General features: G+C 45.2%; 2 protein-coding genes across 2 annotated transcripts in view; one reads left to right on the forward strand and one right to left on the reverse strand.

Annotated features, from left to right (window-relative positions):
• The first annotated feature begins 1 nt into the window (after window position 1).
• LOC105186223 (odorant receptor 4-like) lies at window positions 2–1814 on the forward strand. Its single transcript, XM_025305385.1, has 6 exons — window positions 2–447; window positions 560–631; window positions 780–891; window positions 971–1078; window positions 1217–1414; window positions 1537–1814. The coding sequence occupies exons 1-6, from the start codon at window positions 29–31 to the stop codon at window positions 1597–1599; spliced, it is 972 nt and encodes a 323-aa protein (XP_025161170.1). The 5' UTR covers window positions 2–28; the 3' UTR covers window positions 1600–1814.
• Window positions 1815–3984: 2170 nt separating this feature from the next.
• The window catches only part of timeout (circadian regulator timeout), a 113449-nt gene continuing 89776 nt past the window's right edge, over window positions 3985–27657 (reverse strand). The window contains exons 16-28 of the mRNA XM_025305334.1: window positions 15277–15351; window positions 15092–15191; window positions 14306–14504; window positions 13679–13916; window positions 13244–13344; window positions 10552–10651; window positions 9162–9296; window positions 6644–6868; window positions 5627–5911; window positions 5426–5539; window positions 4986–5111; window positions 4683–4778; window positions 3985–4594 (exon numbers count right to left, since the gene is read on the reverse strand). Coding sequence (XP_025161119.1) covers window positions 4365–4594; window positions 4683–4778; window positions 4986–5111; window positions 5426–5539; window positions 5627–5911; window positions 6644–6868; window positions 9162–9296; window positions 10552–10651; window positions 13244–13344; window positions 13679–13916; window positions 14306–14504; window positions 15092–15191; window positions 15277–15351 — 2024 coding nt within the window. The 3' untranslated portion in view covers window positions 3985–4364. The remainder of the gene's footprint in view (window positions 4595–4682; window positions 4779–4985; window positions 5112–5425; window positions 5540–5626; window positions 5912–6643; window positions 6869–9161; window positions 9297–10551; window positions 10652–13243; window positions 13345–13678; window positions 13917–14305; window positions 14505–15091; window positions 15192–15276; window positions 15352–27657) is intronic.

Consider the following 27657-nt stretch of genomic DNA (forward strand, 5'->3'; position numbering starts at 1 on the left):
TACATTAGTCATTAATATTTATTTCTTTATGCTCCCCAAGACGACTGAAACGATAATTTTTTTAGGACATGAAATTTATAAGAGTGAAATTGAATGCGCACGGCAGCACACCAATCTCTTCTTTTGCTGGTGGTTATCCTGTATTTTTTTCGCTGTTACTCAGTGGTGTGCCGCTCCGTTCTTATCAGGAACTTACAAGAGTTACTTGATTAATGGTACATTTACGGACAGGGAGTTGCCTTACATGGGATGGTTTCCGCTAAACACTCGTGATATTTACGCTTATATTTTTTTGCTTATGCTGCAAATAATCGGAATGTTGTCTTGTACGTTCGGAATTATTTTTTTCGACTCTTTGTACATTTCAATATTGATTATCATCCGTGTGCAATTTCGATACATCAATATGACACTAGTAGCCACGAGCAATCTCGCCGAGGAGCAACGGTAACGTTATCACATCATTATCGTTCGCACGTTTGTTCATTCTTATGTGCGATCTGTCTCTGTGAGGTAAATTATTTTTGTATTAAATAAACACTAAACGTTGAACTTGCAGAGCGCCAGATGCACTAATCAGCTTCAAGACAAAATTAAAAAATTGTGTGGATTGCCATGTAGAAATTATAAAGTAATGTTCCTATTTTCAATAATTACGATTGATAATACCAAGAGATCTTCGATGTAACATAATGTACTATTAATTTACGCGGTGATCTACGACTGTATTGAAATTCTGAAATATTACGGCTTTTACGGCTAGCGATATGTAATTCTAGATTTTTAAAGATGTTACAAGCTTTCGCCAGTCCAATGATGTTCGCGCAATGCATCGAATGCGTACTTGAACTTTGCTTCACCTCGTTCCAAGCATCAGCAATCGAACTTACGGTACAAATTAAGCATTTGACTGCATTATCGCACGTTCTAAAGTGTTAAATATTAAACTATAAAATCCGCATCCCAACAGATGGACAAAAAGAATATGATCGCATTGTTTAAACTGTGTGGATATTTCTCAACCGCCGCTGTTCAATTGTACTTCTTTTGTTTCTTCGCCACTCAAATTGAATCCCTGGTTAGTCGTGTACATGAATACATTGGAAACATTTATCTTTTTACGATAAACTTCTAAGAATTTTCTAATTGGACAATAGGGTGTAGGATTTCTAAGATCTCGAAGATGCTATTATATTGACTTGTTATGCTATTTCAGGCGTCACAAATTCCGCATTCAGTGTATTCGTGCGGATGGGAGATGATGATTTTCAAACAGCGGAAGGAGCCGAGTACTAAGAAACAATTTAACAATGATATTAATCAGTTAGTAAACATGATAACGATACAAGCGCAGAGACCTATAGTCTTGACCGGCGGTCCGTTCTACGTACTTTCGATGGAAACTTTTAGAGCCGTGAGTAACTGAAAATTTATCCATATTATCAGTATCATGTATCTTTATAATATCGCAAAAGATGTAACAATTTATCATAATTGCAAGTTTTGTTCTTGAATATGCGTAAACTTATATTACAGATGATGAGTTTGGCACTATCAAACTCCATAATGTTACGTCAACTCTCTGATCGGGATAAATAAGTAAATGTCAGTAGCTGCTTATCACTGTCCGCGATTGATTGTTGCGTTTTTAATACATTTATAATTACTTGAAAAATTTATTATTTACAATTATTTATAACAAAATTGTTACATGTTTATTAATGTAATATTGAAATTAATATTCAAATTATGTATGTGATAGTCGATTGAGGATAATACATACCACAAATTACGATAAGGAAAAATTTTTGTATATGCAAAAATATGTAAAAAATATGGTAACTTTCGCAAAAGAATTTCTTTTTCTAATAAATCTTGATAACAGATCTGTACGACTGAACGTTACTATTCTCAGCAGCTGTCGTATCAAACTGTTGAATCCGCCGGTTGTTAACAGAAATCTGTTGAGCTACTTTCGTTCATACTTACCTGGTAAGACGCCAACCGGCAGATAATTCGTGCAGTTCAAGCACAAGCAAGTACAGCGATATACTGATTATATTAATCTCACTCTGTAAATTGTGCCGACTACCGATTGTTTTGAATTATCGCGATAAAAAATGCGAGCGCGTTGAATCGAGTTTAAATTATTATTTAGTTGAGATCATAATCACATTCATTTATTTCCCACACTTGTTCTAAATCTTTGGCATGTGTTTTCGTACAATCGCGGTAACGATAAAGCTACAACAGCCCGCTCGCAAACACACTCGATAAAATCGAATAAATTAAGTCGAGCGATTCCTTTTTTCTTCTTAGACATTAAATGCAATCGGTATCACTTAGTTTCATCGATAACCAATTGCTCCCATGTTACAAGAGGGAAATAGATTTTTCATTCATTATACTTGCACAGCAGCGGCGTTGTAACAACCGTTATATCTCGCCGGATATTCTACTCAGATAAGAAATATTTATTCAAATGTCGGAACTTTTTTTCTGATATCAAGTCGATAGCGCTCATATTAGTAGACCTCCGTATCACACGCGAGCAATACCACCGGTTCTCCCCCTACCACACCTCGCCCCAATAATGAAACGTGGAGTGAGGAGAAGACGGTGGGGCGAGTACAGCCGGCGGAGTGGGGACAAAGAGAGAGGATGCCATCCACCTACAACCGTATAAGGAGCCCGCGCTTCTATCAGAAGAGCATGAGATGACGAAAGTCGCGGGATACTAGCTCCTACGCATGTTATCTTATCACGGCGCTACATGCCACTTCTGAGGAATATTGATTCACAAGTGGACTCGCCGCAACGCGGTCTACCTCTTGCAGCGGCATGCGAGCCTGGCAGCCGAAAGTTGAGATTAGAATGCATGTTGGTCACCCCTTCTGGAATTCGGTCGTTCCACAGCGACGACGAAGATGGGGACTCGAACGACGTCGGTGCTTACCCGGCTCGTCAAGCCCCACCATCCAAAGGTGGTGTTTACCTAGACGCGAACGGATACGGTAACGCGAGAACTCAGACGCTAAACTGTGAGCCACTACCGTCACTGGTTTTGGAGGGCCACTATGATATTATTCACGCTGAGACTTGATCCCACGTTACGATGATGGTGTCCATTGGATCTTGACGAGGCCATGCGACGAAAGGATACACCCGTTTGTCTTACCACCACGATTGGCAAGATAATTACTCTTTTCTCACTTTGTTATATTTAACCTATTTCACCTCTCACTCGCGTGGTGATGTCTCATCTTTTTATATCGCAGCACTCAAGTGACACCTGAGAATCGGAAATGCGAGGAGACAAAGGAACAAATGAGACGAGATGTGACCTTCGTTTGTCGTTAAACACGCGAGAGACGCGAGGTCGCCTTGCGCTCGAGCTGCGCGCGCCTCGCACAGCCGCAGGAATTCGCGTAGCATCGCGTTGTCATACGTACAACAATGTATCCGCGACTAGATTCGCGGGCTAGGTTTTTCACGATTCTTGGCCCGCCATGATCGCCTGGTCGCGGATCCGCGGCTCGCGAAGTCCTTGCGGCGACATTATGTGTTGTCTCGTGTGGCTCGCCGGTCGGCGGCGTCGTCATTAGCCGTCAAAGGTGCTATCGAAAAAGGCGAGGGCTGGTCTTTCGTCGCGCGATTACGTCTCGATGCACATGTACGTATCGTTAACACTCGCCAAGACTCCTCACCTGCCCATCAAAAGACGTAAAGTCATCCACATTGGCCAACCGCGGAGCCGGGGAACATGCGACCGAGGAGATGACGCGAGCCGCGCGCCAGCACGCCGCCGGCGACCGCCGCACACCAGCCGCGCTCGCATGTTCTCTTCGTCGTTACTTGGCGAAATGTGGACGCCTTTCGGGACCTGTTTTTCTTGGCACCCTGAAGTGTACCCCGGGCGCGACTGATCGTCCATAAGGGCGTATCGCGACCGAGGAGAACGCGCGGGACCTTGACGAAGTTCACCGGCGGTTGTTGAACTGCTCCTTGCTCCGGATTTACCCGCAGCTCTCTTGCCCGTAGGTAAAGCCGATACCTGTTGACGGACTTTTCTCCCGCCAATGCGTCACCTTCTCAACTGAAGCTAACGGAATGATAACATACGACGATGAAACCCTCCAAGTACTTTTTGCGCAGGCGGCCTTCGCGATAACCTTGTCAAGACCTTGTCATCTTGTGAGTTTTTGGGAAACTGCGAAAAATAACAACGCGCCAATCGTTATTCGCCATATTTCACACTTCAATGGTCTTTTATTGCAGTTGTAAAACACGGTGGTGGACTGGACTGTCAAAATATTCAAATGCTTAGAAAATGGAAACTGCCACGCAATGAAAAACGCGATTATTTAATCCTCATCGTCGCTAATTATTACATGAGACGATTTCGGCCGTTCAGATCGTACATTGGATGCTGACTCTTCGTCGTCGCTGATTACTATGCGAGCACCGTTTCTCACGATATTTTCATCCTTCAGTGATTCCGCCTCTTCTTCATCGCTGTCGAATAATCGACGCTTCTTCTTCAACGGCTTATCCGTATCGGAAGAATCGGATATACTTCTTTTTGTCTCTGCATCTACAAAATATGCGGGAAACCTCTATTTTCTGACGCGGCTCACAAAGTATCGACCAATTCTTAGCTCTTATCAACATATGTTACTGACCGTATTTATCATCGATGTTCTTTTCAATCTCCATCTCGGATTCCGAGGAATCATCGAGTATAATCGCACGACCTCTCGCCTTGTTGTCCGTGTTCTCTAAAATTTTGAAGTATTACGTAATCGGTATTGATAAAATTTTTAATTACTTTGTTCCCGTGGAACATCAGTTTGCTCGTCGGTAAATGCACGATAAAGGGAAAGCGGTGTGCTGGCTTGTGCGTTCGAGTAACAGAGGGCGAGAAAGGTGTGCAATCCTTTTCTTCCGAGGAAAAGAAGCGTATCGGCTGATGACGACGCACGTACCTGCACTGATTTTTTCCGTAACTACCGCATCGCTCTTTTCGTCTGTCATCGGAGACTTTGTGGATTTTCCAGGTAATTGCGTTTCAACGATCGGTCTTGATTGCCCGGAGGTCGACGGTACAGGTTCTGAAAACGACTTGAATTTCTATAGATACCGCTATATACACGTCCAAGGAATTACACAAGACATCACAAAAACATGCTGCGCGACATTTAATTAAGAAGCAAAACAAGAAAATCTTTCTCTCTAAAGAACAAAAATCTTTTCTTCTAAAAGCAAATGCTTGCAAGCGCAAACTCAAACTTCTCAACGTCTCGACGTCAGGTCGCCGCGCGCACGTCTGAAATTCTTCACGGGCGACTCGAAAAAAGAATTCCACGCGATGAAAATTCTTCTCCCAATGATGTTATCGAGTTACCGAGAGGGAAACATAGCTGACCTTTGGGCGCGAAGAACTTCTTAACATTCTCGAACACGTCGATATCGTCCTCGCTGTCGTCCAACTTTTCCTCGCTGTCGGAATGATCTCTGCCGCGCGCTTCCACTGAAGTCTCTACAAAAGGCGCACTGATAAGTGATCGCCATTCAGGCGATCCCGCGCGCCACCGTTATCGCGCGCAACAATTTCGGAATCACTTACCCGCGACGACAAATTCACCGGCCAGAACGTCCTCGATGAGTTTGCTACGTTTTTGAATCGTGCTCGTAAGCATATTCGCTGGGACGCGCCAATAAGATTCTTGGGCATCAGCCGGTGGTACAAATCCCATGGCGCGAAGGAGCTTTTGAAAACTCGGCGAATCCATCGCGGCCGACGAATAATCTGTCAGCGGCACCAAGGGTATGCCTTCGAAGCTCTCCTCGTCACGATCGTCCAGGATATCTTGCAAGGATTCCTTGATCCATTCCAACGCCTCCTTCATGTCTGATTTATCGCGAGATTTTTTGTTTTCAACGTGATTTCTCATACTAATTTATATCGCCAAAACCGTCTAACGGCGAGCCACCCTCGCGATCGCACGCACGTTATTTTTCATTCCTTCGGACGCGCGTATCGTTGGCTACGACCCGCACCTATCATCAGCCCTCTAGCGTGGCTTCGATATTATTTGCGAGATCGGATATTTCGCGGCGCAGTTTTATCGTCCGTTCGGCGGGACGGACGTGCTCCGCAACTCTGTCGGGCGTCGTAAATATCGTGGATTACGATGTTCGTTATTCGCGAGTTGCGTGAAAGATCGCGATGTATACGCTGGCTCCCGCGCGCGCGGCTCGATTAAATCGACAAATCTCGCGAGAAGCAATCAGCTCCGCGCGTTTTAGAATCGCGGCATATTTCTCGCGGTGACTTGAGAAACCGCTCCTCCGACAAGTCGTTACTTCCTTTTATCTTGTTTTATTTTTTCCCTTTTTTCTTTTTCACGTAACGGCTCCTGCAAATCATCGCCATTCATCCCTTTCTCCGGCGAGGGGAACATTTATCCTTACGTGGGACGTAGACGAGGGATAACGTTGCACGCGCCGCGCGCGCTTCAGCGACGAGTGCGCATTCATTAATCATAAGGGGGCGGATGCACGTCGGAGAGGAGCCGACAGAGAACGAGAGAAAGAAAGAGAGAGAGAGAGAGAGAGAGAGAGAGAGAACAGCGATACTTACCCTTGTCGATGACGTCCTTCAAGAGACCGAATAATTGTGCATCCGTGTAAACGATCGTCGGTAGCTTCCTCCTGTTTCGCTGCTTCTTTTTCGCCGGTTTGCTCGGTCGAGACGCGCCGCCGTCGCGCTTCGAGGATTTTCGAGTTTCTTCTCCGTCTTCGTCGGTGGCTGAACTTTCGTTCCCGTCAGAATTACTGGCAGCTTGCGTTTCCCACGACGATTTACCTTTGCGCACAATGCATGGAAACGATGTGAACCTTTCTCGAGCGGGCGTTCATCAGCGTGTGTAAAGCACGTTACGTAGTGTAGCGTCGCGTTACACCTTCGTATGTGCGTATATTCGTCCGCGTGTGTATACACGCGGAGCATTTCACGTAACATTAAATCTCAAACGCGCACGATATGCACGTGTGTGTATCGTAGCTCGTGCCAAATCTATAATACATCGAACGATGAATTTAAATCTTGTCTCTGGATCTCTCACGTCGAAGTACGCGCGTCTGAATTACAGTCTCTCGCTAGATTCAAATCGATCCGATCTTGTGTTTATCGTATGCTTTTTTTTTTTTCACACACACGCCATGTAACGAAATATTGAGAGAGAAAATAAGTATTTTTATTAGAAATGTGTTCGTCGACAGTATTTTGTTAGTGCAAGCGGAAACTGCTTCTATTAGCTCGCTTCTATTAGATCGCGGTGCCGTTTTTTCTCAAACTTTTGCGGCGTTAGATACGATGAAAAACTATACACTACGGATCTTAATGACGGGATATCTGACGAGTTAATTTTTATACGCGTCATTTGTTGTGAAAGACAACTGCTTTTTTTTTCTCGGTTAGTCCCATATGGCAGGCGAAATTGCATCAAAACATGGCGTTGAGGGAAAATGTTATTCCAAAGACACATAAGGCGAGTTTCTCGGTAATGCTTCATCTCACAGTTGTATATCTACGATATGAGGTATCTCAATGCATTGAATACAAATAAAGCATGAGAGAGGAAAACAATATCCACATGATAAATATGATATTACTCCCGGCACCATAACAGTGAAGCTAAGGCGAATGATCCGAGAGCGGAGAAAGTGCGAGAAACTGGAATTCGGCACTTGCCATTATTGAATTATGAAATTCCATCACGATGGTATTAATGAACACTAAACGACACAACTGAACGAAACATGGAAAACACTATTTTGAGCATTCTTGGACAATGTGAATTTGTTCGAAACAATTTTAGATTTTTATTTTAAATTATAGCTTTTATTCGATTTTTTAAATTATTTTGATTATAGCTTTTTTAGATTTCTGCTTTTCCACTTTTCTACTGTTTTGTAGAATAATGTCTATTTTATAATTTTTTGTTACCTTATCTCTCTCTCTCTCTGTCTCATTGTGCGAGAATTACTTGCTAATATAAATGCGACAAAAAAACGTCTTAAAAACGGTTCCGAAGAATGCATTTACACACACATATTCTCATTCGAATATGTTAAAAACCATGTAAAGCATGATGCTACTGTTGTTTGTTGCTCATACCACAAACAGGTATGACCAGATATTTCCAAAAAAATAATCGTGTGCAACCGCGTAAAAGATAACAATACACATATCGCGGATGTGTATGTTCGACAGTTCGATACAGTCAAACCACTGGAATAGCATTCCCGATTCATAGCGCATTCCAGTTCTATATAATTTCCACCGCATAAATTATTGCATAACCTGCGCGCAAACAGAGATTTAATATGAAAATACACAAACACGTGCACCACGATTGTCAAAATTGTGCGACACTTCGGATGTACGTATGGAGGATACCTGATTCCGCTAAATCACATCTTAAGCGCGTGTATAGTCGAGACATTTACTTTTCACGTCGATATATCGAAAGATACAACGATCCCTCGTGCTTTTAAACGCTTCGCTCTCTACCGCGTGCGCGTTTCAACGTGTCAAGGTATCACCTTTGCAACGTCGCAGAGAGAGAGAGAGAGAGAGGGAAGGAGGAGAAGAGAGGCCAAAAAGAATCAAAGAGAAGAATAATTCGCATATAGAAATAAAAATTCTCACAGAGACGCACTCGCTCTTCACCTTCGGGGAATAGCCGGGGAAAACAGAAATGATCTCATAAACGTACAAGCAGACTTGTCTCCGTTGGTAATATCGGCGAGAGGCTCGTTTTCTTTCCTTCCTCTCACTCCCCTTTTTTTCTTTCGGTTCGTAAGAAATCGGAACGGGAGGAGAGCGAGAAGAATCCTGTACAAATTGATCTTTGCTCCTTCTCGCTTCCTCTCTCTTGTTCTCTACCTCACGTCGTTCCGCTCCCCTCGTTGAAAGCGAGTCGCTCTATGCAGTCGCCGGCAATCGCGTTACTAGAAGACTGATCGAATGGGAATAGTCGCGGAATCGGAGGATAGTAAGAAAGACAGATGCGAATGGAATGGAATGGGATTGGCCGGAACAAGGGGTGCTTCAGACCGGATCGTGATGAGGGAGGAACGAATGGTACACTCACCCTGGCTGCTTCTTCTAGCTCGCTTTTTGCGCAGTTCCTTGCGATCCAGCGCGAGTCCTAATTCCAAAAGCTTCTCCTTGATCTTCAGCTTCGGCCGCTTTATTCTAAGACCGGTGAAAATCAAATCCACGGGATCTGTCGAGAGAAAAAGAGAGAGAGAGAGAGAGAGAGAGAGGACACGATGTAGTTTCGATTTTTATAGCACCGTCGGCAGGCGCCGTAGAGCACGGATCATAGGGAGGGCAGGCTTCGTGGGAGAGTCGCATACGGGACAACCCGGAGACGATCGTCGGAGATTTCAAAGGGATTTAAAGTTAGAATCAATTAAAGCTCGCGAGGAGAGCTCGCCTCCTTACGTATCACACGGGTGAAATGTAATTCGTGCGTCGCGTCGATCAGATCGGACGAGATCGTACGAGAGATCCCGATTTCGATTTCGATTAGAAGCAATCCGTGTCGCACCTCGCGAATTTTCCTAAAAACGGGGCACGTCGCTTCCAAAGTGGCACTTTCGCGGATGCTTATTTCCCTCGCGTCACAGTTGAGCGTGCTCTAGGGTTAGTAATTGCACGATTAAAAACGCAGCAAAGTGGAATAAAACACTTTGCGGGGATTTTGGAAAGAAAGACGGAGAAAAATGCCCTTGACATTTCGCGGACATTTGAGAATTACGCTTGGCGTGGAAGCGACTTCGGAGATTAAAAGTTATGGAGAGCGGCGAATTCGTATGAAAATGAAACAAGTTTTACAAGACTTCTCTGAAAATGTCTCTGTCAGGAAGGATATTATTCTTCGTTCGTCCCGGCGGATACGAAATTATTACTACAAGCAGCCAAGCGTGTCCGATGTTCGGAGCTTAATTAAATCCTAGGAATCGTTCCGGTGTTAACGAATTCTCGCACGAGCATTCGCGAAATATTTCAACAGTTTCGGAACGCGAATAACCGGTTAAAATTAACGCGGAAATTTACGGCTAACTTCCATCGAAGAAATTTATATCGAGGACCAGGCGGAGAGAAGCCACTTTCCGCGGGATTCGCAAATAAATCCCAAATTACGAGGAGTGACGTTCGCGTCATTACGATGCCGAATTCCCGTGTGATTTGTATCATTACACCGTCAAAATTGCGCTCTTCATACAATTTATTCGTTACATATTTATAAATAATTACGATCAATTTTAGCAGTAATTTAATAATGCAATAGCAGTAATTTAATAATAATCGGAAAAACACGCGAAATGAGAGGAGGAGAGACGGAGGAAATACGGAAGATAAAGCCGACCGACCAAATTCGCACGCCGAGAATACATAAAGAACTAAAGAAATCGGAAAATAGCGTGGAGAAGAAAAAAAGAATTAGCTCCAAGAAAATAAATTTAAAAAATTACCGTCGTCCTCTTTGAACTGCGTCCAAAGTTCGGTAAGTTGGGCGATTTCTTCTTCAGACCACTCCTTAGGCAACCTCTTTTGTACCTCGGCTCGCACGCCCTAATTAATTGCGAGATTTAAGGAAATGGTCCAGACCACGTGCATAGTTCGTAGTGGAAAAAAAAAAAAAGAAAAATAACTTCGAGATATATTAAATCTGCGGAAGCCACCGCAGATGCGGGAGCACCGTAATACCGTAATAATACCTACCTTATGCTATTACGATTATTGCCCGATTGTTCAGACGGAACGAGACATTCAGGAGGAGACGATAGAGTCAAGTATGAATCGTGTGGCTAACCGGCTTGACCGGATTAATTGAAATAAAATCCCGCTAATATGCATTTCGCACGATAATGCCGTACTAATGTCCAACAAACATTTTACGGACCAAAGCTCGACCACGCGCGGACACGTAGTCGTTCATCCCCCCCCCCATCTCCCCCCTAACCTCTATTCTCGAAGAGCGCTTTGCGTGCGCGTAATCTCCGAGCTTGAAAACGAAGACTGCCGCGCATAATCCGCGAAGAAGAAGCTCCTCTAAGTCAGTAGGCGTATTAAAAAAAGAAAAGGAAAAAGAAAAAAAAAAAAGAAAACGGAAGCCAGGTCGCTCGTTTTCCAGCGATTACGCTCCACCCTCGACAGAGCAGTGCTTCTACGGCTGGCCCCTAAATGGCCGTCGAGCAATATCGCACGACTTCCACGGACTAAATGAATGTCAAATGAACACTCGACCTGTAGTCTCCGGCGATCTCCTTCTCCTCCCACTTCTCTCCTCTCACCCTCAGCGTTTGAAGAGACGAAACGTACTCACGCATGAAATTATTTAAATGAAACGCTTCCGCGGCTAAGTCTTCCTGCCCCGGAAGACCTTCGCGAAGGAATCGATAATACCGGAGGAAACGTTCTCGCCGACGTATCTACCCTCCCCTCGCCGGTGACTACGCGCTTATGATTAATAGCAAATTAAGATCAAGGGTGAGAGCGGGTGGTATTTTTTCCCCTTTCCAGTCGCGGCTGGTTAACATCGCACGCCATTACCGGAGGATTAATCACGTTTCGCGCGCTGTTTTTCGAACGAAATAATTACGAACGTCGCGGCGGGGATAAGTTATTTGCTTTTTAGACGGGGGCAAAGCGAGGTTGACAAAAGTGACGTCTCCATCTCGAGTGAAGATCGCACGTAAACGGTTAGCATTTCGTTTCAAAGTGGTTGCCGGCGCGGACAGTTAGCGTTGGGACGGAAACGCTGACGTCTCCTCGTCCGAGAGGGAGCGAAATTTTTTCGCTGAATCCTTTACACCGTGTTCCGCCTGCGTAAAGCGCAGCGGAATAAGACCCGGCATTGTGTACTGCGTCTCGCCTCTCCCTCCGCCGCGCTTTTTTCCCTTGTTAGAGGAGCTTCCTCGCAAACTCAATTAATTTTAAGTTTTAAATAAGCCGGCAACTAGTTAGTAACTCTTCTACCGCAATAAGAAGCTTGATTAACGCATTCCCATGCTTTATCACCGTATTGCACCGTGCATTTTCCGAAGAGGAGAATTACGACGGAAGAACGGACGAGGGAGGGGGGACCTCGCTCCCACGCTCAGCGAGATTAATACGTCTTTCAAGGCGTTTTTTTTCAGGAAATGCGAATAATCCGAGGAAGCGAGCGAGCGAGCGAACAAGAACGAGAGAGGAGTGAGAGGGGAAAGAGAGAGAGAGAGAGAGAGAGAGGAGAGGAGAGGAGAGGAGAGGAGAGGAGAGGAGAGGAGAGAGGAGAGGAGAGAGGAGAGGAGAGGCCAGAGATGCAACGTACCGTCAAAGGATCAACTAAACGCGCTATTTTTAAACGTCGGTCGTGCAATTCAGCGTATCCCGCCGAGACAATGGAAATTACGGCAGCACCGGCAGCTAATAACATGCACATCCGCAGCCCGACAAACACATCGCCAGACACGCGCTACCGCGTCACGTTCCCTCCTCGTGTTTTCGTACCCCGTAGGGTGATGCCAATGTTTATACGTATGTCGCGGGGCAAAAGGCAAACAAAACGATAGCTTCTCGTGTCCTGAGGAGGAGGCGGCGCCGCCGGTTTTAGGGCCGCGGGTTGACGAGGGGGACTCCCACAGACATTTCCATGCTCGAGGAAAGAAACTGCCGGCGGTAAAAGAACCCAAGCGCGGTGGATCACGTCGGGATCGTGGACAAGAGTGAAACGCAGAAACGCGCGCGCGCGCGAGGGTGGCGTAGCTCGCCCCGTAGGTATTGTCTCCGGAGAATTTACAGTTCCTGTAGCAATTCCCGGCTCCATTTTTTGCATATGTTCGCCCCGTCAGCGGAGCCGGTCTAGAAACTTATTTTCGAGGCCGGGGCGACCTACCGCCCTTCCGAGATCCTCGTAAATCATTGATCTTGTCAGACGGCGGCACAACGGGGGTTGTAGCGAGGGCGCGCGAATGGCCTGATACTTTTTTGGGGTTGATGGCGGCGGGAATCTTTGCGAAATCTTTCAATGTTATTTCTAACCCTTGCGGAAGACAAAAAAATTCGCTCGAGGTGAATTAAATTCGCTCGCGAGCGGGATGAAGGAGCCTCCACTTACTTCAGGACACGGAGTAGATCTGAAGTAATTGCGCGAGGGACCACGTGTGAAAGAATGTAACCCACCTTAGAGTTCACGATCAGATACATCTCTTTGAGCTTCTTGATGACGGTACGCCGCGTCCTGTCCTCACTGATGATATGTTGCAGCAGCCAGTCAATCAAGTCTACAAATTACGAGATGGAAATTACGTAACATTTAACTCGACCATTGTATCGTACCATTGATATATATCTGACGTTCCCACGTTCTTCCACCTCCCAGATATTTAAGTGTAAAGGACGTTCCCCTCAGAGATTAAGAAAGAGTGATAAAGTAGAAATTATGGTTTGGGTGTCAGGCGTGCTTGAATCGGAAAGGTAACGGATTGCATGTCTCTCGTGTGTCTTCGTCTCGCATTATGTAGTGCAAAACAACAGTACACTTTGGGCGCGCTATAACACACTAATCTATCGAATTCAACAAACTTCCATGAGAAATGGAGAATATAAAGAGTTTACCCTGGGAGTATTTGTTAGTCTGATGCTCCATGAAGAGGGTACGCAGCTCGTCCTCTTCCGCCTCAGTCCAGACTGCTCGTGAAACTTTCTTGTTAGTCGTTTCTGCGCTGTAGCCATCCACGATTTCTGTCGCGTCGCGGCTGGTCTTCCAGAAGAGCAGCTCCATGTACGACTTCCGGTTTTTCTGGGCGACTTCGACGAAACGACGGATTATGAAGACCGCGAACTTTTGCAGCTCCTTAAAGTAGGAATCGATTTTTCGTCGCTCGACAAGTCCGCTTCCGCGAGCCATTAAGCCCGATACAGGGATGTAATAAAAGCTTGACGGTAGAATTTATCGCGCGGGAGTAACAAAGGGGGAGTGGATTTTTATCGCTGAGTGAGAAGCAGCAAAGTACTATCCATGATATTCTTATTACATGCGAGGATCGATGGCGTTCAGTTACGAAGAGAAGAGAAGAGAAGAGAAGGAAATCTACCGGAAAGGTATCTATCGCGAAAACGCGATATCAAATGCCGCGATATCGAATGCCACAGAAAGCATTAAGTCATGTTAGCGATTTTGTCTATGAATCGGAAATATGACGCACAATTTTTTCGCTGTGACTTTTTTGTACGTCTTATTACCTTGTGTGCAGGATTCTCTGAATCAAGGATTCTTTGAAAAGTCCGAAAGATGGACGCCTGGAATATCATGCCCGGCATTTTGCAGGTCCAAGCAATTCGATGTAACATTTTGGCTACATAGTGGTTTACCTCGACCGTATTGCTCTCGAATTGTTGCAGTAGTAGCGCCAAAGCTCTAACCACTTTTACATTAGCGAACCTTTAAATGAGATACTTTTTTTCAACTGGGACATTATTTCGCGTTTTATACCATTTTTTACGTACAGAACGTTTAAACTCGTGCGTTAATTTCAATTTTATCTTTGAAACGAGATATAAAAATATATATGTATATACAGAGTGTCCGGGATATTTTGAAAATGAAAAATAGTAAAAACAATCAGATCAAACTGAGGAGGAAAGTCAAGTACCATTTTGCAAATAAATACACAAATCTTCAAGTTATTGATTGAAAGAGCCTGTAGATGTGATCATCTTTAATCACTAATAACTTAATAATTATTGCGATTTTTGCAAAATAATACTTGACTTTTCTTCTCAGTTTGTTTTGATTAATCTTCACAATTTTTCATTTCCAAAAGATCCCGGACATCTGTATAATCGAATTTTCTTTTACACTTAATTTTAAGTGGACTTCATTTTAACAAAGTTTTATCTTCAAGTTTAATTGACAAAGTAACTAATGTTTGCGAAAAGAAGAAGTTGTAAACGTTCAACTGTCTCGGGAATATGACAAAATTTTAGAGATTTGAGCCACTTCCTAATTTCATCTTATTTATATCGTACCTTTGAATAAATTCGTCCAATTTAAAATCAGTCTCCTGGAAAATAGTTCCCCCTTCCTCCTCCTCCTCCTCCTCCTCCTCATCGTCCTCCTCGCTCTCATCTGTGAGAAAGATTATTTGTATGTACATTATATGAGTAAACCGAATATTTATTCGTACAACGTCAAAGAAACCCTCTCTCTTTACCTTCGCGATTTACGGAATTCTCAATGTCTTCGTCCGCGTTTATCGTTCCTTGAGCGACCGGCTGATCCTCTACTACTGAAAACAAATCAAATAAGACGAAATGAATAAACGAGAAATAGAATACGGCGCCCGTGTATGCGCAATATTTAATTTATACATCTCTCGTCGTGGTCCGAAAATAAATTGCAGCAGCGCGAAAATAAAACTGCTTTTTACAACCGCAACGGGAAATGTGCATTTCTGATAGGAGAAAAGTGTCGTAAATTAAATTTAACCGGTATAACCGCTAATAATCCGCTCTTTTCTGCCGTGTTGAAAACACTTATATTTTTGCCGCGCATAAAACTCTGAGAGCCCGCGATTTCGTATGCAGATACGAATACATAAGCGCTTCTTAAAGGATACGCAGGCGAGGTGTTTTAAATCATCGCGGTAAGTTTTCTCTGAGCGAGTTGTTGCTCCAACTAAAGAAAGCTTTCCACCGTCCGAAGAATCCAGTTTGTCCAAGTGACGGTGACGGTGGTGCTATTTCAGCTTAAAGTTTTAATTGTCTCTTCCCGCGGTCTGCTCAACTCGAAACAGTAATTTGAGATAAAATAAAGCACTCGTCCGAGTCGCGGTGTATTTTTATCTCGGATTTTTAAATGCTTCATTCCGCTGATGTATTAAAAATGTTAAAAGAAACTTTTCCTTCTCCAACATCCCTGTACATCCAGTACGAAAGGAGATTTCATGCTTTCAATAAATTCCTGGCGAGCAACTTTCCTTTCGATCCTTGAAAGCTCTTTTCGGTCTTGCATGGTTATATGGGCAGAGGGAGGCGGGTGGGGTGGGGCGTGGGGGGTAACCGTCGTATAATTATCGTGCGCAAAAATAATTAAAAATTTCCTACACTTGAGATTGTAACTGCAGAAAATACATCGACGCGAAAGTTTCGGTGGAATTTTGTTACTCGCGCGAACAGCGCATGCGAAAGAGACGCGAGAAAACACGAAAAGTGCATCGAACAACAGGCTAATAAACTACTCTGCTCATATTACTTCACAAAGGAAAAATATGCGTCGCGCTCGCGACTCAGAGACAGAGATCAGCATTTCTTAAACAAAATTCGTTTTTGCGAAAGAGAGAAGGGCGATAACATGTTCCGTCGTTACAGATTGACAGAAACAGAATCCCGAAATATATCGAGGGAATTGATGCGTTTAACACGAGTGTTATCGATTCGAGCACGGCAGACGCGGAAGAGTTACGTCGATGCTTGCAACGGTTCGTTGCATTCGGCTATCGATCGTCCCCGCAATTTCTCAGCGATATACCCATCCACGCACAATATATTCCGCGATTGCGTGCATGTATGCGTGCACGGCTATGCGCATGCATAAGAAGATCAGCAGTGTTGCGTGATACGCTCTCGCACAGGTTAGTTAAGCAGTTGACACGTACGTTTCAATCCGTACTATCCGTACAATCCGTACGACTCCGAACGTACAACTTGCATACTTTACAAATCGCTTGATAGCGAAGCCCAGTCAATCGCGAAAACTTGCGGGGGAATTGAGGGAAATTGTATTTCTCAATTCCGTCAGAAAGAATAACTCCGAGAAAGAAGAACGAAAACAAGGCTAGTGAAATTTGGCGGGTGTATTGTGTGACCGATCCGAAATCGAATTTCTTTTCAAAACGCGTTTTTCGGTTGCAACGAAAAAAACAATTGTGTTCGAGTCGCGCCATAGTCGCCGTATTTGCGCGAGGTTCCACATTTTTTGGATTTCACGAGTCGCTGAACTTCTCTCGTTAGTCACTCTACCGTGCTCGATTTTTCGCGCTGCATACACATTTTTATCGCGTTAAATCAAATGAGGTACCGCGCGCGACGATGTATATCGTATTATTAAAATGAAGAATATCTCGGAACGCGCGCGCTGAACATAAGAGAATGTCAACTTCAACGGAAACGTGATTCCCCGATGATTCAAACGTATCTGCCGGTCGTAGGCAGATTTCATACAGACACAGAATCTTAACCCTTAAAGGCTATCATGGGTGGTGATACATTTATTCACCCTGTACAAACTTTTGATTCTGAAAAACGTAATCACACTGAGAGACAATACGAATTTTATAGATATTTATTCACATTATTAGTAGTGACGACATTAAAACAGATCATTTCTCTCGCATATGCTTTGCCATAAATATAACAAGAAAAGTTAACTTGGAACGATATTCGATGGTAGTGTTTAAGGGTTAGATATAATCTCGCCCTGAAATTTCACCCATATTTGCGAATTTTTAATCTTATTAAAAAACATAATCATCCTGAGAGACGATACTAATTTGATAGATATTTATTCACGTTATCAGTAGTGACGATATTATGATAAAACAGATCAATTCTCGCATATGCTTTGCTATAAACACAACAAGAAAAGTCAGCTTGGGGTGATATTTGATGGTAGCTTTTGAGGGTTAGATATATTAATCTCGGATGAATCCTTTTCGCACTTTTGTTGATCTCAAGCGAATGTAAAGCGCGAGCAAAAGGTTCGGCTAAAATTCCGCGCTTAAAACTCGACCGATTGCTCAAAATACAGCGCAAAATATGATATTTCTGAATGCGAACGCCACGTTGCGCGGGCGAGGACGCGACCGAGCAAGCGATATCGCTGTAATCATAATTGTAAATTAATTTGATCGCCGGCGCGTAACATCCGCGTATAGCGATCTCTCGTTAGACTCGAGATTGCGATGCTCCTTGCCATTAAATTAAGCATTATCGTGGGCGCGCGAAGACGAGGGGTGCATTATGCGATTGTATTACCTGGGTAATAAGTGTTGTCTAACGTACATAGTAGCTAGGTAAATGGGGTTGCAGGTGGTATATCAGAAGTTGGGCGGTTGAAAATAATAGAGACCGGGGGAGGACGAGAAGATGAGGGAAATGGAGGGGGGGGGAGGGAGGGAGGGGACGAGCATGGCGGAGGATAGCAGTGGATGGGTTTATCACGGCTGAGACCAAAAGCCTTGCTACGCTACCTCGATGTAATTTGTGAAGAGATAATAACCGTCGTCCACGAGCACCGTCGCGGTGCTGAAGGATATTTTTTTCTGTTTGTATTACGTATTGCATTTAAAAAGGCTTGTCTCTCTCCGATGGAATTAAGGTTCGCGCTCATGAGTGATTTTTGTCACCGCGCACGACGGTGAGAGCGTTTTAACGCTACAACGGTGCGGAGTATTGGGGGTACTGGAGGAACCGCGTTTTCCGCCTGCCATAAGTAGCAGCGAAGAAACTTTACGAGATACACGTAATATTGCGATTATGATTTCTCTGTTAACTCTCCAACTTTCTTCGTATCTAACTCGCAATCACGCAGACACGCGTGATTACATCGTGTTCGAAAAGAGTAATTTTCTCGAAATATACCATCGCCCTCGAACATCTCATCCGGGCGCTCCAAAAATCTCGCTGCTCAATATTCTCTTAATTATTCGTACTTCATTCCTAAATACACGCGAAAAAATCCCGTAGCTCGACCAGCCCCCTCCCCCCTCCCTCTCTCTCTCTCTCCACACGTTTAATATAAGCGTAATTTTTTTCATGAAAGGGATAGAAAGTTAACACGGTAAACTGGTAGAATGGGAAATTAAAAGATAAACTTCTCGACGATCGGTGTAGACCGAACTTTCTCGATAGGAGCAAAGTTTCGAGTCTGAAAGCAGCGCAAGACAGTTCCGTAAATCATGCTTACTTGCAGTTTGATAAGACTCGTAACCCACTGAATGAGTCAACTGTGGGGAGAGTGAATTACCCCGAAAATCGAAGGGAAGCTATTCGCTGGTGTTTTACCAGTTCATGATGAATTCATTATTGCGAAGAGAGATCCGGCGTCTCTGGGATTTACAGCAGCGTGAAAATCGCGGAAATTGTAACCCTGGTAACCCGCGTCTCGTCTCTCGTACCTCTCGCACGGAAATTCACTGCTATTTTTGAACGAGGAAATAACCACGGACAGCGTTCATTTTTCCGTGATTTCGAGGGGAGAAGAAAGAGAAGAAGATGATGGCGTTTCTCCGGTCTTATTCTGCGTCACGCTCGCTTGTTTCCCACTCGCCTTGCTTAGATCGGTGAGGCGGAAGAAATCGGGACGATGGCTAGGGAAACGAATACACGAGCGGAAAGCTCGTTTTGAAAGAGAAAAACGAGTCCGCAAGAATCCGCTAGTTTGTTAATGCCTCTTTCGTTAACCGCGTTAACAGGCTGTTAACCGAGTGAGCGGCAATAACCATCGAGTCCATCCCGCCAGATGTAAAACCGTATTTTCCTCGAAACACGTTTCTCGCGTGCAAGCTCTTTACCGGCGACGGCCCTTTCAATCGTATCGTGCATAAAATAAAACCCATCCGCCCATCGGACGGGCGGATATCTCGATCGAGCTAGCTGGGGATACGGCGCATCGTAGAAATTGTATGCGGTGCGATGCTTCGAACGCAATCCAGTCGCGAGATCTACCTCTGCGGAAGTTCTTACACGAATCGGGAGCGCACCTGCGACGCGCATCTCGAACTTTATTTCCGCTACGTATGCCGGACCGGGAAAAACTGACAATTGAAGGTTGAGGATCGACCTGGACCACGACCGACCAGAGGGTCGGGAACGGCTTGATATACGTATGCCGCGACTCGAGTACGAGCCGGCAACGAGGAAGATGTGAGCCGGGGATAACCGCGATGAAGACCGATCGGAGGTGTTTATAGCGGTTTGGTGCCTCCAGACCCCCAAGCTAAATCCGCAAGCGGCACTGCGCCGCCGCCACCCCTCGGCCGAAATCGTCCCTCTTTCGTGCAATCTGCTCGCAGCTCGCGACGCACCCGGCCGAAATTTCGGTATTCAACGATCGTCACACAGTCCGGCACTACTATTAGGCCGGTAACTACTTATTCAAACCGAATCGCTCGAAACGCCCACCTTTCTCGGCGGTTGTTGTTAACGCGATCACGTCCTTCGCCAGATCCCCTCGCCTCAATCTCCTCACCAACGGCGTTCTGACCCAACCTTTTTCTGTAACGATGCAGCTCGGATCTCTCTGCTCTCTCCTACGCCTTTCGCCCTTTTCTCGTCCTCCTACCGTGCTCCTCCTCACCCCCTGCCCTGTTCGCCTGCCTGCCTGCCTGCCTGCCTGCCTGCCTGCTTGCCCGCCTGCCTGCCTGCTGACGTTGTTTAGGTGCAGTTTTATTGTGCCTGCAGGGTTCGTTGCCGCACTCCCGGAAGCGGCATGCCGTACGCCAAGCGATTCTTGGACCGGAGGAATAGCGGATGAGATGGCAAACATCGCTACGGACTACAGATCTTTGGCGCATTGCGAGCGACCGATTTGTCGAAGGATAAGAGACGGAAGTTGGAAGGAGGGAGGACTAAAGAGAGAGAGAGAGAGAGAGAGAGAGAGAGAGAGAGAGAGAGAGAGAGAGAGAGAGAGAGAAAGGGAGAATGCAGCAGACAATTTACGAGAATCCGTCGATTTTATGATTTATAATTCTTGATGTATTCTGCTATTCGTTAGGATGTTTCTCGATACATTCTGCTATAATTTTCCCTCTAATAAGAATCTCTTCACATGTGACGGGCGATAAAAGAGGAAATATTTGAGAAATTTTTGGGAAGCTACAACCGCTTTCATTTTTCAAATGTGACAATGGAAATTAGTGGAAGAAATGGAACAGTAAAGTCTGCTCTTAAAAAAGAGATAGCGACTTTGAAGCAATAAATTCGCCAGTGCTTTTGCGGGCGTCTTCCACTGACGCATTAAAAAAAAGAAATAGTTTTCGTTTTTGAAAATTCTAGGTGAGTTTTCAAACAAACACACAATTTTGAACGTAAGCATGATTATTTGACGACGAGAAATGGATATATTGAAAGAAATGCGAATTACATTTCCCGATAAACGCACGAAACAAACGAAGAACAGAAAAAGTATCCGTTCCGAGCATCGACCTCGCGCGTGTTTTCCTACGAAATGATTGCTCCAACTTGTTGAAATTTTCATTCTGTCGATTAGCAAATCCGGCGGAAAATTGAGGTATCTATAAGGCACACGGCACGCACAGGAGCGGAAACACCTATTAATTATTTATAGTAATGTGATATTGATCCGTCTGGCTACCTTCCACTAGACTGACCGCTACTAAACCCTATATATGTGTGTGTGTGTGTGTGTGTATGTGTGTGTGCTATTCCAACATCTCTGGGACGTATATATGCCAGCAATATTAGTACTTCAGCGGGTGCGTACGTCTACCCATTATTAAATCGATTTAACTGTTTGAGTAAACAGTCGGTTTATCGATCACTTAACATAACGGCCTCTGAACAACGCGCGATCCTGCTGTTATTAATTTTAGAAAACTGCGTGCGCAATCTTTGCACGCACACGCACGCCACGTGTTACTTCATCGAAATAAATAAAATTCCTCCGAAAAAAATCGGATAGCCGCGAAGGAGGAGCGCGATTGGCGCGGAATATATATTGGATGTGCACATTAATTCGGTGCCTCTTTTAATAAAATCGAATGTTAGTTTATAGGAGACTGATATGCATTTTAATCCTCGAAACATTCCCCGCTATTTTCTATTACTTCCCTCCATCTTTCGGGCAACTGACGAATTTTCTCCTGAGAAAAAGGTGGCGGCTTTGAGTCGATAAATTCGTCGATGCTTTTGCAAATCTCTTACGCTGTTTTGAAATGCGTCAGGTGATGCTGGGGCGACCAAAACAGGTGATAATTGTGGACGAGATTGAGTTCGGTGAATGCGCCGTATGAGAGGTAACTTCTCAGTCCAAGAAACAAACAACGTCCTCTGTCCTCTCATGCGTCGTCACCTCTTTGAAATCTCTGATATCATTTTTCACAAGTTTTATGCGTCACAGCACCTTTCCCCAAAGTCAAATTATCCGCGATTTCGGCAGCATATTTACTCAACCGAAACGCGGAAAGAATATAGCGTGTAATGTATCGTTTCTGAGGACGTCATGATGTTCAATACTGTTTCGTAAAGTTGTGTCGTTCGCTTCGCCAAGATATATACTACTGTGGTCAAAAAGTATCCGAACTTTATTTTTAAAAATCAAAATTACGATTCAATCATGAAAATTCTTATAGTCTCCTTCAAAGTAGTCCCCACTGCTTGCAACGCACATATGCCAGCGTTTGATTCAGTCCTGGAAACATCGCTGATAGACATCGCGACAGACGGTACGGCCTTCAATCCACTTGTTTTCGGTGAACAATCATCGCCATAAGCTTTTCGCAACATTTTGAATGCGTTTGTGAAGGAAATTTCGTTCGCAACACAAAATTTCAAATAAATTCTTTGCTCCGTATTTTTCGACATCGTAAAAATCGCCGTGCACAACAATCTTCACTGACATAAACAACCGCCACTTTCAAACGGCTTGAAAGAACGCCCCATGATTTTTTTACCAAATGTGAAGGACATGTGTACCAACTTAAGAAAGCAAACGGATTTGATTTGCAGTTTACCCGCGATTTTTAAAAAATAAATTTCGAATACTTTTTGATCACAGTAGTATTATTTTGGAAATATTAAGATTGGCATTCTATAAAATCTCACAAATCGGCAAATTGTACACCTGATAGATCGCCGCGCATCTTGCAAACATGGATTCCTCCATCAATCTGGAATAGATTCTCCAAACGGACCTCTCTCTCTCTCTCTCTCTCTCTCTCTCTCTCTCTCTCTCTCTCTCTCTCTCTCTCTCTGCGCGTTTCGACCCGTGTCTCTCATTTCTGTTGTTGCAGGTGCACTTTATCGTCGAATGTTTTCACATGAAAGGCGTTAGTAGAAGCGCCCGGAATTACGGCAAGTGATTTTAACAAGGATGTTTCAGCTACTATACACAGCCGCTAAGTAATCACGCGGCGCGGCACTGCGCTGCACTGCGAGGGAGAGTGCGCTTTCGCTTTTATCTCGAATTAAAACTTCGCTTCAGACGGCACGCGTAAATTGACGCGTCGATATTGACATGCTCGCATAGCGCGAGCTCGCTACGGTCTCTATCCGTGCAATCCGTGAATATTCATATCTTCCTTCAAACGCATTCGCGAGTGACCTGAGAGCATAATTTCCTCCTCTTTTTTCTTCTATAACTTACGTCTCGTCGAGGCAAATATTTCCTCCATTTTGAATCGGCGTACATTTGCGTTACGTGCAAACAGTGCCATGACAAATGTATTTCTTTTTTTCTACGCTGGCTTGAAGTTGCGGGTGAAAGAAGAAGAAGAAAAAGGATCGTTACTACTCGCTCTCGGGATATTGCTCCGTCGGCGATATTTTTCGTTACATGTTTGTAAAAGGGAAACATTAACTATCCTAATATTACCATGCTAATATACCCACTGCTGCTGCTTCGCTATAATCGATTCTTAACAACTCGGAAAATAAGTTCCACATATCCTTCCCCCGCGAGAATCTCGTCTGAAATACACGGACGAGTAAAATCGTCCACTCCACCACGATCACGGGCGCTTTATCACTTTTTCCGGATCAAAAAGTCGAGAATTAGAGCGCTGTGCGCATCGCAAATTGAATATTCGCACAATTTGCACAGTATTCCTCAGCCATTAACGAGATACTTAAGCAGTCTGATGCAGATGTGGAGCTATACGGAAAATAAGCTCGCAAGAGAGGTACTCGCGGGAAATACTCGATGGCGAATACTCTTACGGTTCTCTCCTCGTCCCATCGTCTCTCCCCGTATCTCGATAATGACCATGACGTGTCGTGCCGTTCGCCGTAGGAATTTCCTGAAAGCCTCTTTACGACTTCCGGTGTGTTTACTGCTGTACTAACGGTAGTTTGCGGCCGTTGCGCAGCGGCGGATTAACTTTTCGCGCGACACGTTATTTTTCTCTATTAGGAGGAGAGATTCATGAGGGCTCTCGCGCGTCGCCGTCGTCGTCGCCGTCGTCGTCGTCGTCGTCGTCGTTATTGTCGATGAAACGCGCAGCTGCATTCTCAGCTCATCGCGTGTCGCAGTCAGAAGCATATTTCGCTTCGAAAGTAATCTCGCGTGTGTTTTTCCACCACTTTTCACGTCGCGATGAACATATCGCGTTCAGCTCGCGAAGCAAGGATGTAACGCAAGTGAAGATACGTACACGTGTGTGTATGTGTGTGTGTGTGTGTCTGTTAGGTGTTTCGATTAATTTTGAAACTCGACGATGTGAACGAATCGAGCATCATTTAAATTACTTCAATAAAAATATTTGTCATCACTTGCTACAATCTTATCCCATCTTCTGGCAATAAGTGGATTCCACGGTAGAAAAAAAGAACTTTACGAGCAATCCGTTCGTCGTCAACCCTCTCAAATTAATTCTTTAACGCCCGACTTTTTTACAAGGATTTCAAGAATAAAATTTGAATTTTTTGAACTGAGACTATAAGTAGCGATGATAAAAAAAAAAATATCAGAATTTTATATCTACGAAAAACTACCTTTCCAATGTAAAGTATGGTTGCTGAAGTAACACCCTCCAGTTCGCTCTCCATGTAATTTCGTACTTTCTCTTGTCTCACTTTGTCACTCTTAGAGCATGGATACTAGAGCAAGCGTATTAGAAACGTCAATGTTACGTAGTAACATAAATAACGTTATTTTGTGTATCTTGATAAGCCGCGTACGGCATGGGACGGTAAGCGCGTCGAAAGTTTCACGGAAAATACAATACAATGCTAGTTTTTCCGTCGCTGATCTGAGCGTATTTCTCTCATAGATACGCCATTAGGGGTTGCAAAAAACATTTGCAACATCGCGGGATCGTTAATGAAACACACTATTTCGCGTTAATTAAAAATTTCCGCGCGAAGCCCACGTACGACCGACTTACGCGTATTGTTAAAACCGCTACACGCTGGCTTTTGTTGGCGAGAACGTCGACGGCTATTTAATTCTTGTTTTGCGCGTTTCTCGCCCTATCCATACGGATCCGACAGAATCAACATACGTACTATATAATGCCGCGCCCGGTGTTTTTCACGTCTATGGCATCGCGTGGCGATGGAGAGAGGAAACGGCGATATTTCTACGGCACACACGGTGACTATTCGCGCGCACGGTCATGAAGAATAACCGTGAATATTCACTCGATAGTACGCGGAAGGGACGACTTCTTGCGCGACACGCGCGTGTCCCGAACGCGCCGAACGCAAATAGAGCACAGATACAGGCGCGGATGGAAATCGCGACGCGTCGCGAGTCCGGAGCGCGTTCGCGTTCATTCCGCGTTTTCATAGCGGCAAATAGGAGTGAACATTGATTGCATCGTCGCACAACGGCATTTCGTGTTGACGGAGGTAATTCCGCCGGGGCGACACTTGTCCTCAGCCAGTTTTGGAATCGATCCAAGGCACGGTAGTCCGATAATATCATTTTAGTAACGCGAAATAGCCACCATTATAGTGAGCACGCGGAAATGAACTCCGGGCCAAATTCAAATGCTACAATAAAGAGCACGAAGTCTGGCGAGGTCTGTTTTTCTCTTTTGCCTCGGCGAAATAGTCGCGAGCGAGACAAGGGACGAGACAGCGGCGCATCGTACGGTGTCTTTTTCCGCAGCGAAATCACAGAACAAATCCTCAGATGTATCGTTTCACACGCAGTTTCACAGCTCTCTCAGATTGATCGAACAGTCAACGAAGCGTAATTTCTGCATTATAGTAGCAGCGTTGGGCACCGTTGGACACCTAAGAGACACGATCACAGCCCGCCGCGCCGCGCGCAGCCACCCGCAGCCTCAGTCGCCCACCGTCAAGAAGAGCGACGCTCGCCATCATGAATCGCACGGTCGATGTGTCTTCATTAATATTACCACGAATGATGAGCACGGTAGATTCACGAGACACGAGGCACAAGCAAACGCGGCGAAGCAAACGCCGACTGGGCCGGTCAAGAGCAAGGGCCGGGGAGAAGCGGTTCCCTTTCGGAAACCACCGGAACGTAGGATGGACGAGCAGTCGCGCCACGTAACCTCGATCACTTCGGGGGACTATCGAGTTACGGCGGCGCTTCTCGTGTCCGGCATAATCCACGCCAAGTCCTGATACTGTATGCCGAACGTAAAAGGGATCTCTGCGGTGTCGCGGTTCCAGGCTACAGGCAAGGGGTGAAATTGACCGCCGTCGTTGCCACTTGAGGACCGCCTGGCAATTACGAGGTATCCCCCTACGGCCCATTGCTATTGCCGGCTGTAGCTTGGCGTAGCTGGTTGGTTGCCCGCTTGTCTTCTCATAGATATACATACCTCAGCATTGTTCCTGCAGCAGTGCCACCGGCCCGGCCCGGCTCGGCGGCCCAGACCGGTGTGCGCCCTTCCCCCTCCCTCCCTCTGTCATCCTTCTCTCCTCGTCGTCCCCCCCCCACTCTCCCCGTTGCCTCTCTCTTTCTCGCCATCTCGACGTGTCCCTACGTCCAACGTTCTAAATCACGGCTATCTCTTGGCTTAACTAACAATGCGCTCGGCGACGCCGCGCGCTCGTTCGTGCTCGTTCGCCTGCTTATTATCTTCGGACCTGCTTTATCTGCGCCCGCATAAATGGAAAATTTTCATTGCGTCACGTGCAAATTCCCACCCAGCGGGATTGTTAGCCGGAACAGCCGGTGACCCAGCTACGGTGGCCGGTGCCGAAAACACGCGTCTCTCCGTTCGCACGCTCCGTTTCGCGAGGCGAGCGATTCATTCCGCAAATTGCGCGCTCGAGGCGCGAGCGAAGGACTCGAGGAAGAGAGAGAGAGAGAGAGAGAGAGAGAGACTCGGCGAGACGTGTTTCGCGCAAATCTTTCGGCAAAGACCATCGTTATACGCCCAAAGCGACTTTTTCTTTGAAAAGGACGTCCTCGAGTCTACTTGGGAATCGCTTCGCTTTTTCACCCGGTCGACGCGCTAACGCTATAGCCGCGTCACATTTCGTTGCCTGTAGCAACGCAATGTAAAAACGCGATGTTTCCAGCTGAGGCAGGCTTTTCAGACGAGGAGCGCGCGCGATGGTCGAATTTACGCCTATAAGCCTCGTATATATTTTTTTTTCTCCAAGTACGGCAATATTTCGCGGGGCGAATCCCGTTCGCTCCGCGGCAGGATTCCAGAAGCCATCCCTCAACGTTCTGAGGGCAGGCCCGAGGTTTAAGAGATACGTACAGTCATGCACGACGTAATAACTTAATAATGAGACTTTACGATATCGTAAATATCGTCCCTTTATGTAAAACAATGTAATATCGCAGAAGGTAGAAAGCGAGCTTTGTAGGAGAATCGCGTCCCGCGCGATATACGAGCCACGGCAGACAAAGAACGCACTCGCAT

The sequence above is a fragment of the Harpegnathos saltator genome, unplaced genomic scaffold (genome assembly GCF_003227715.2).
Source record: "Harpegnathos saltator strain DR-91 unplaced genomic scaffold, Hsal_v8.6 scaffold694, whole genome shotgun sequence".
Classification (NCBI taxonomy): Eukaryota; Metazoa; Arthropoda; class Insecta; order Hymenoptera; family Formicidae; genus Harpegnathos; species Harpegnathos saltator.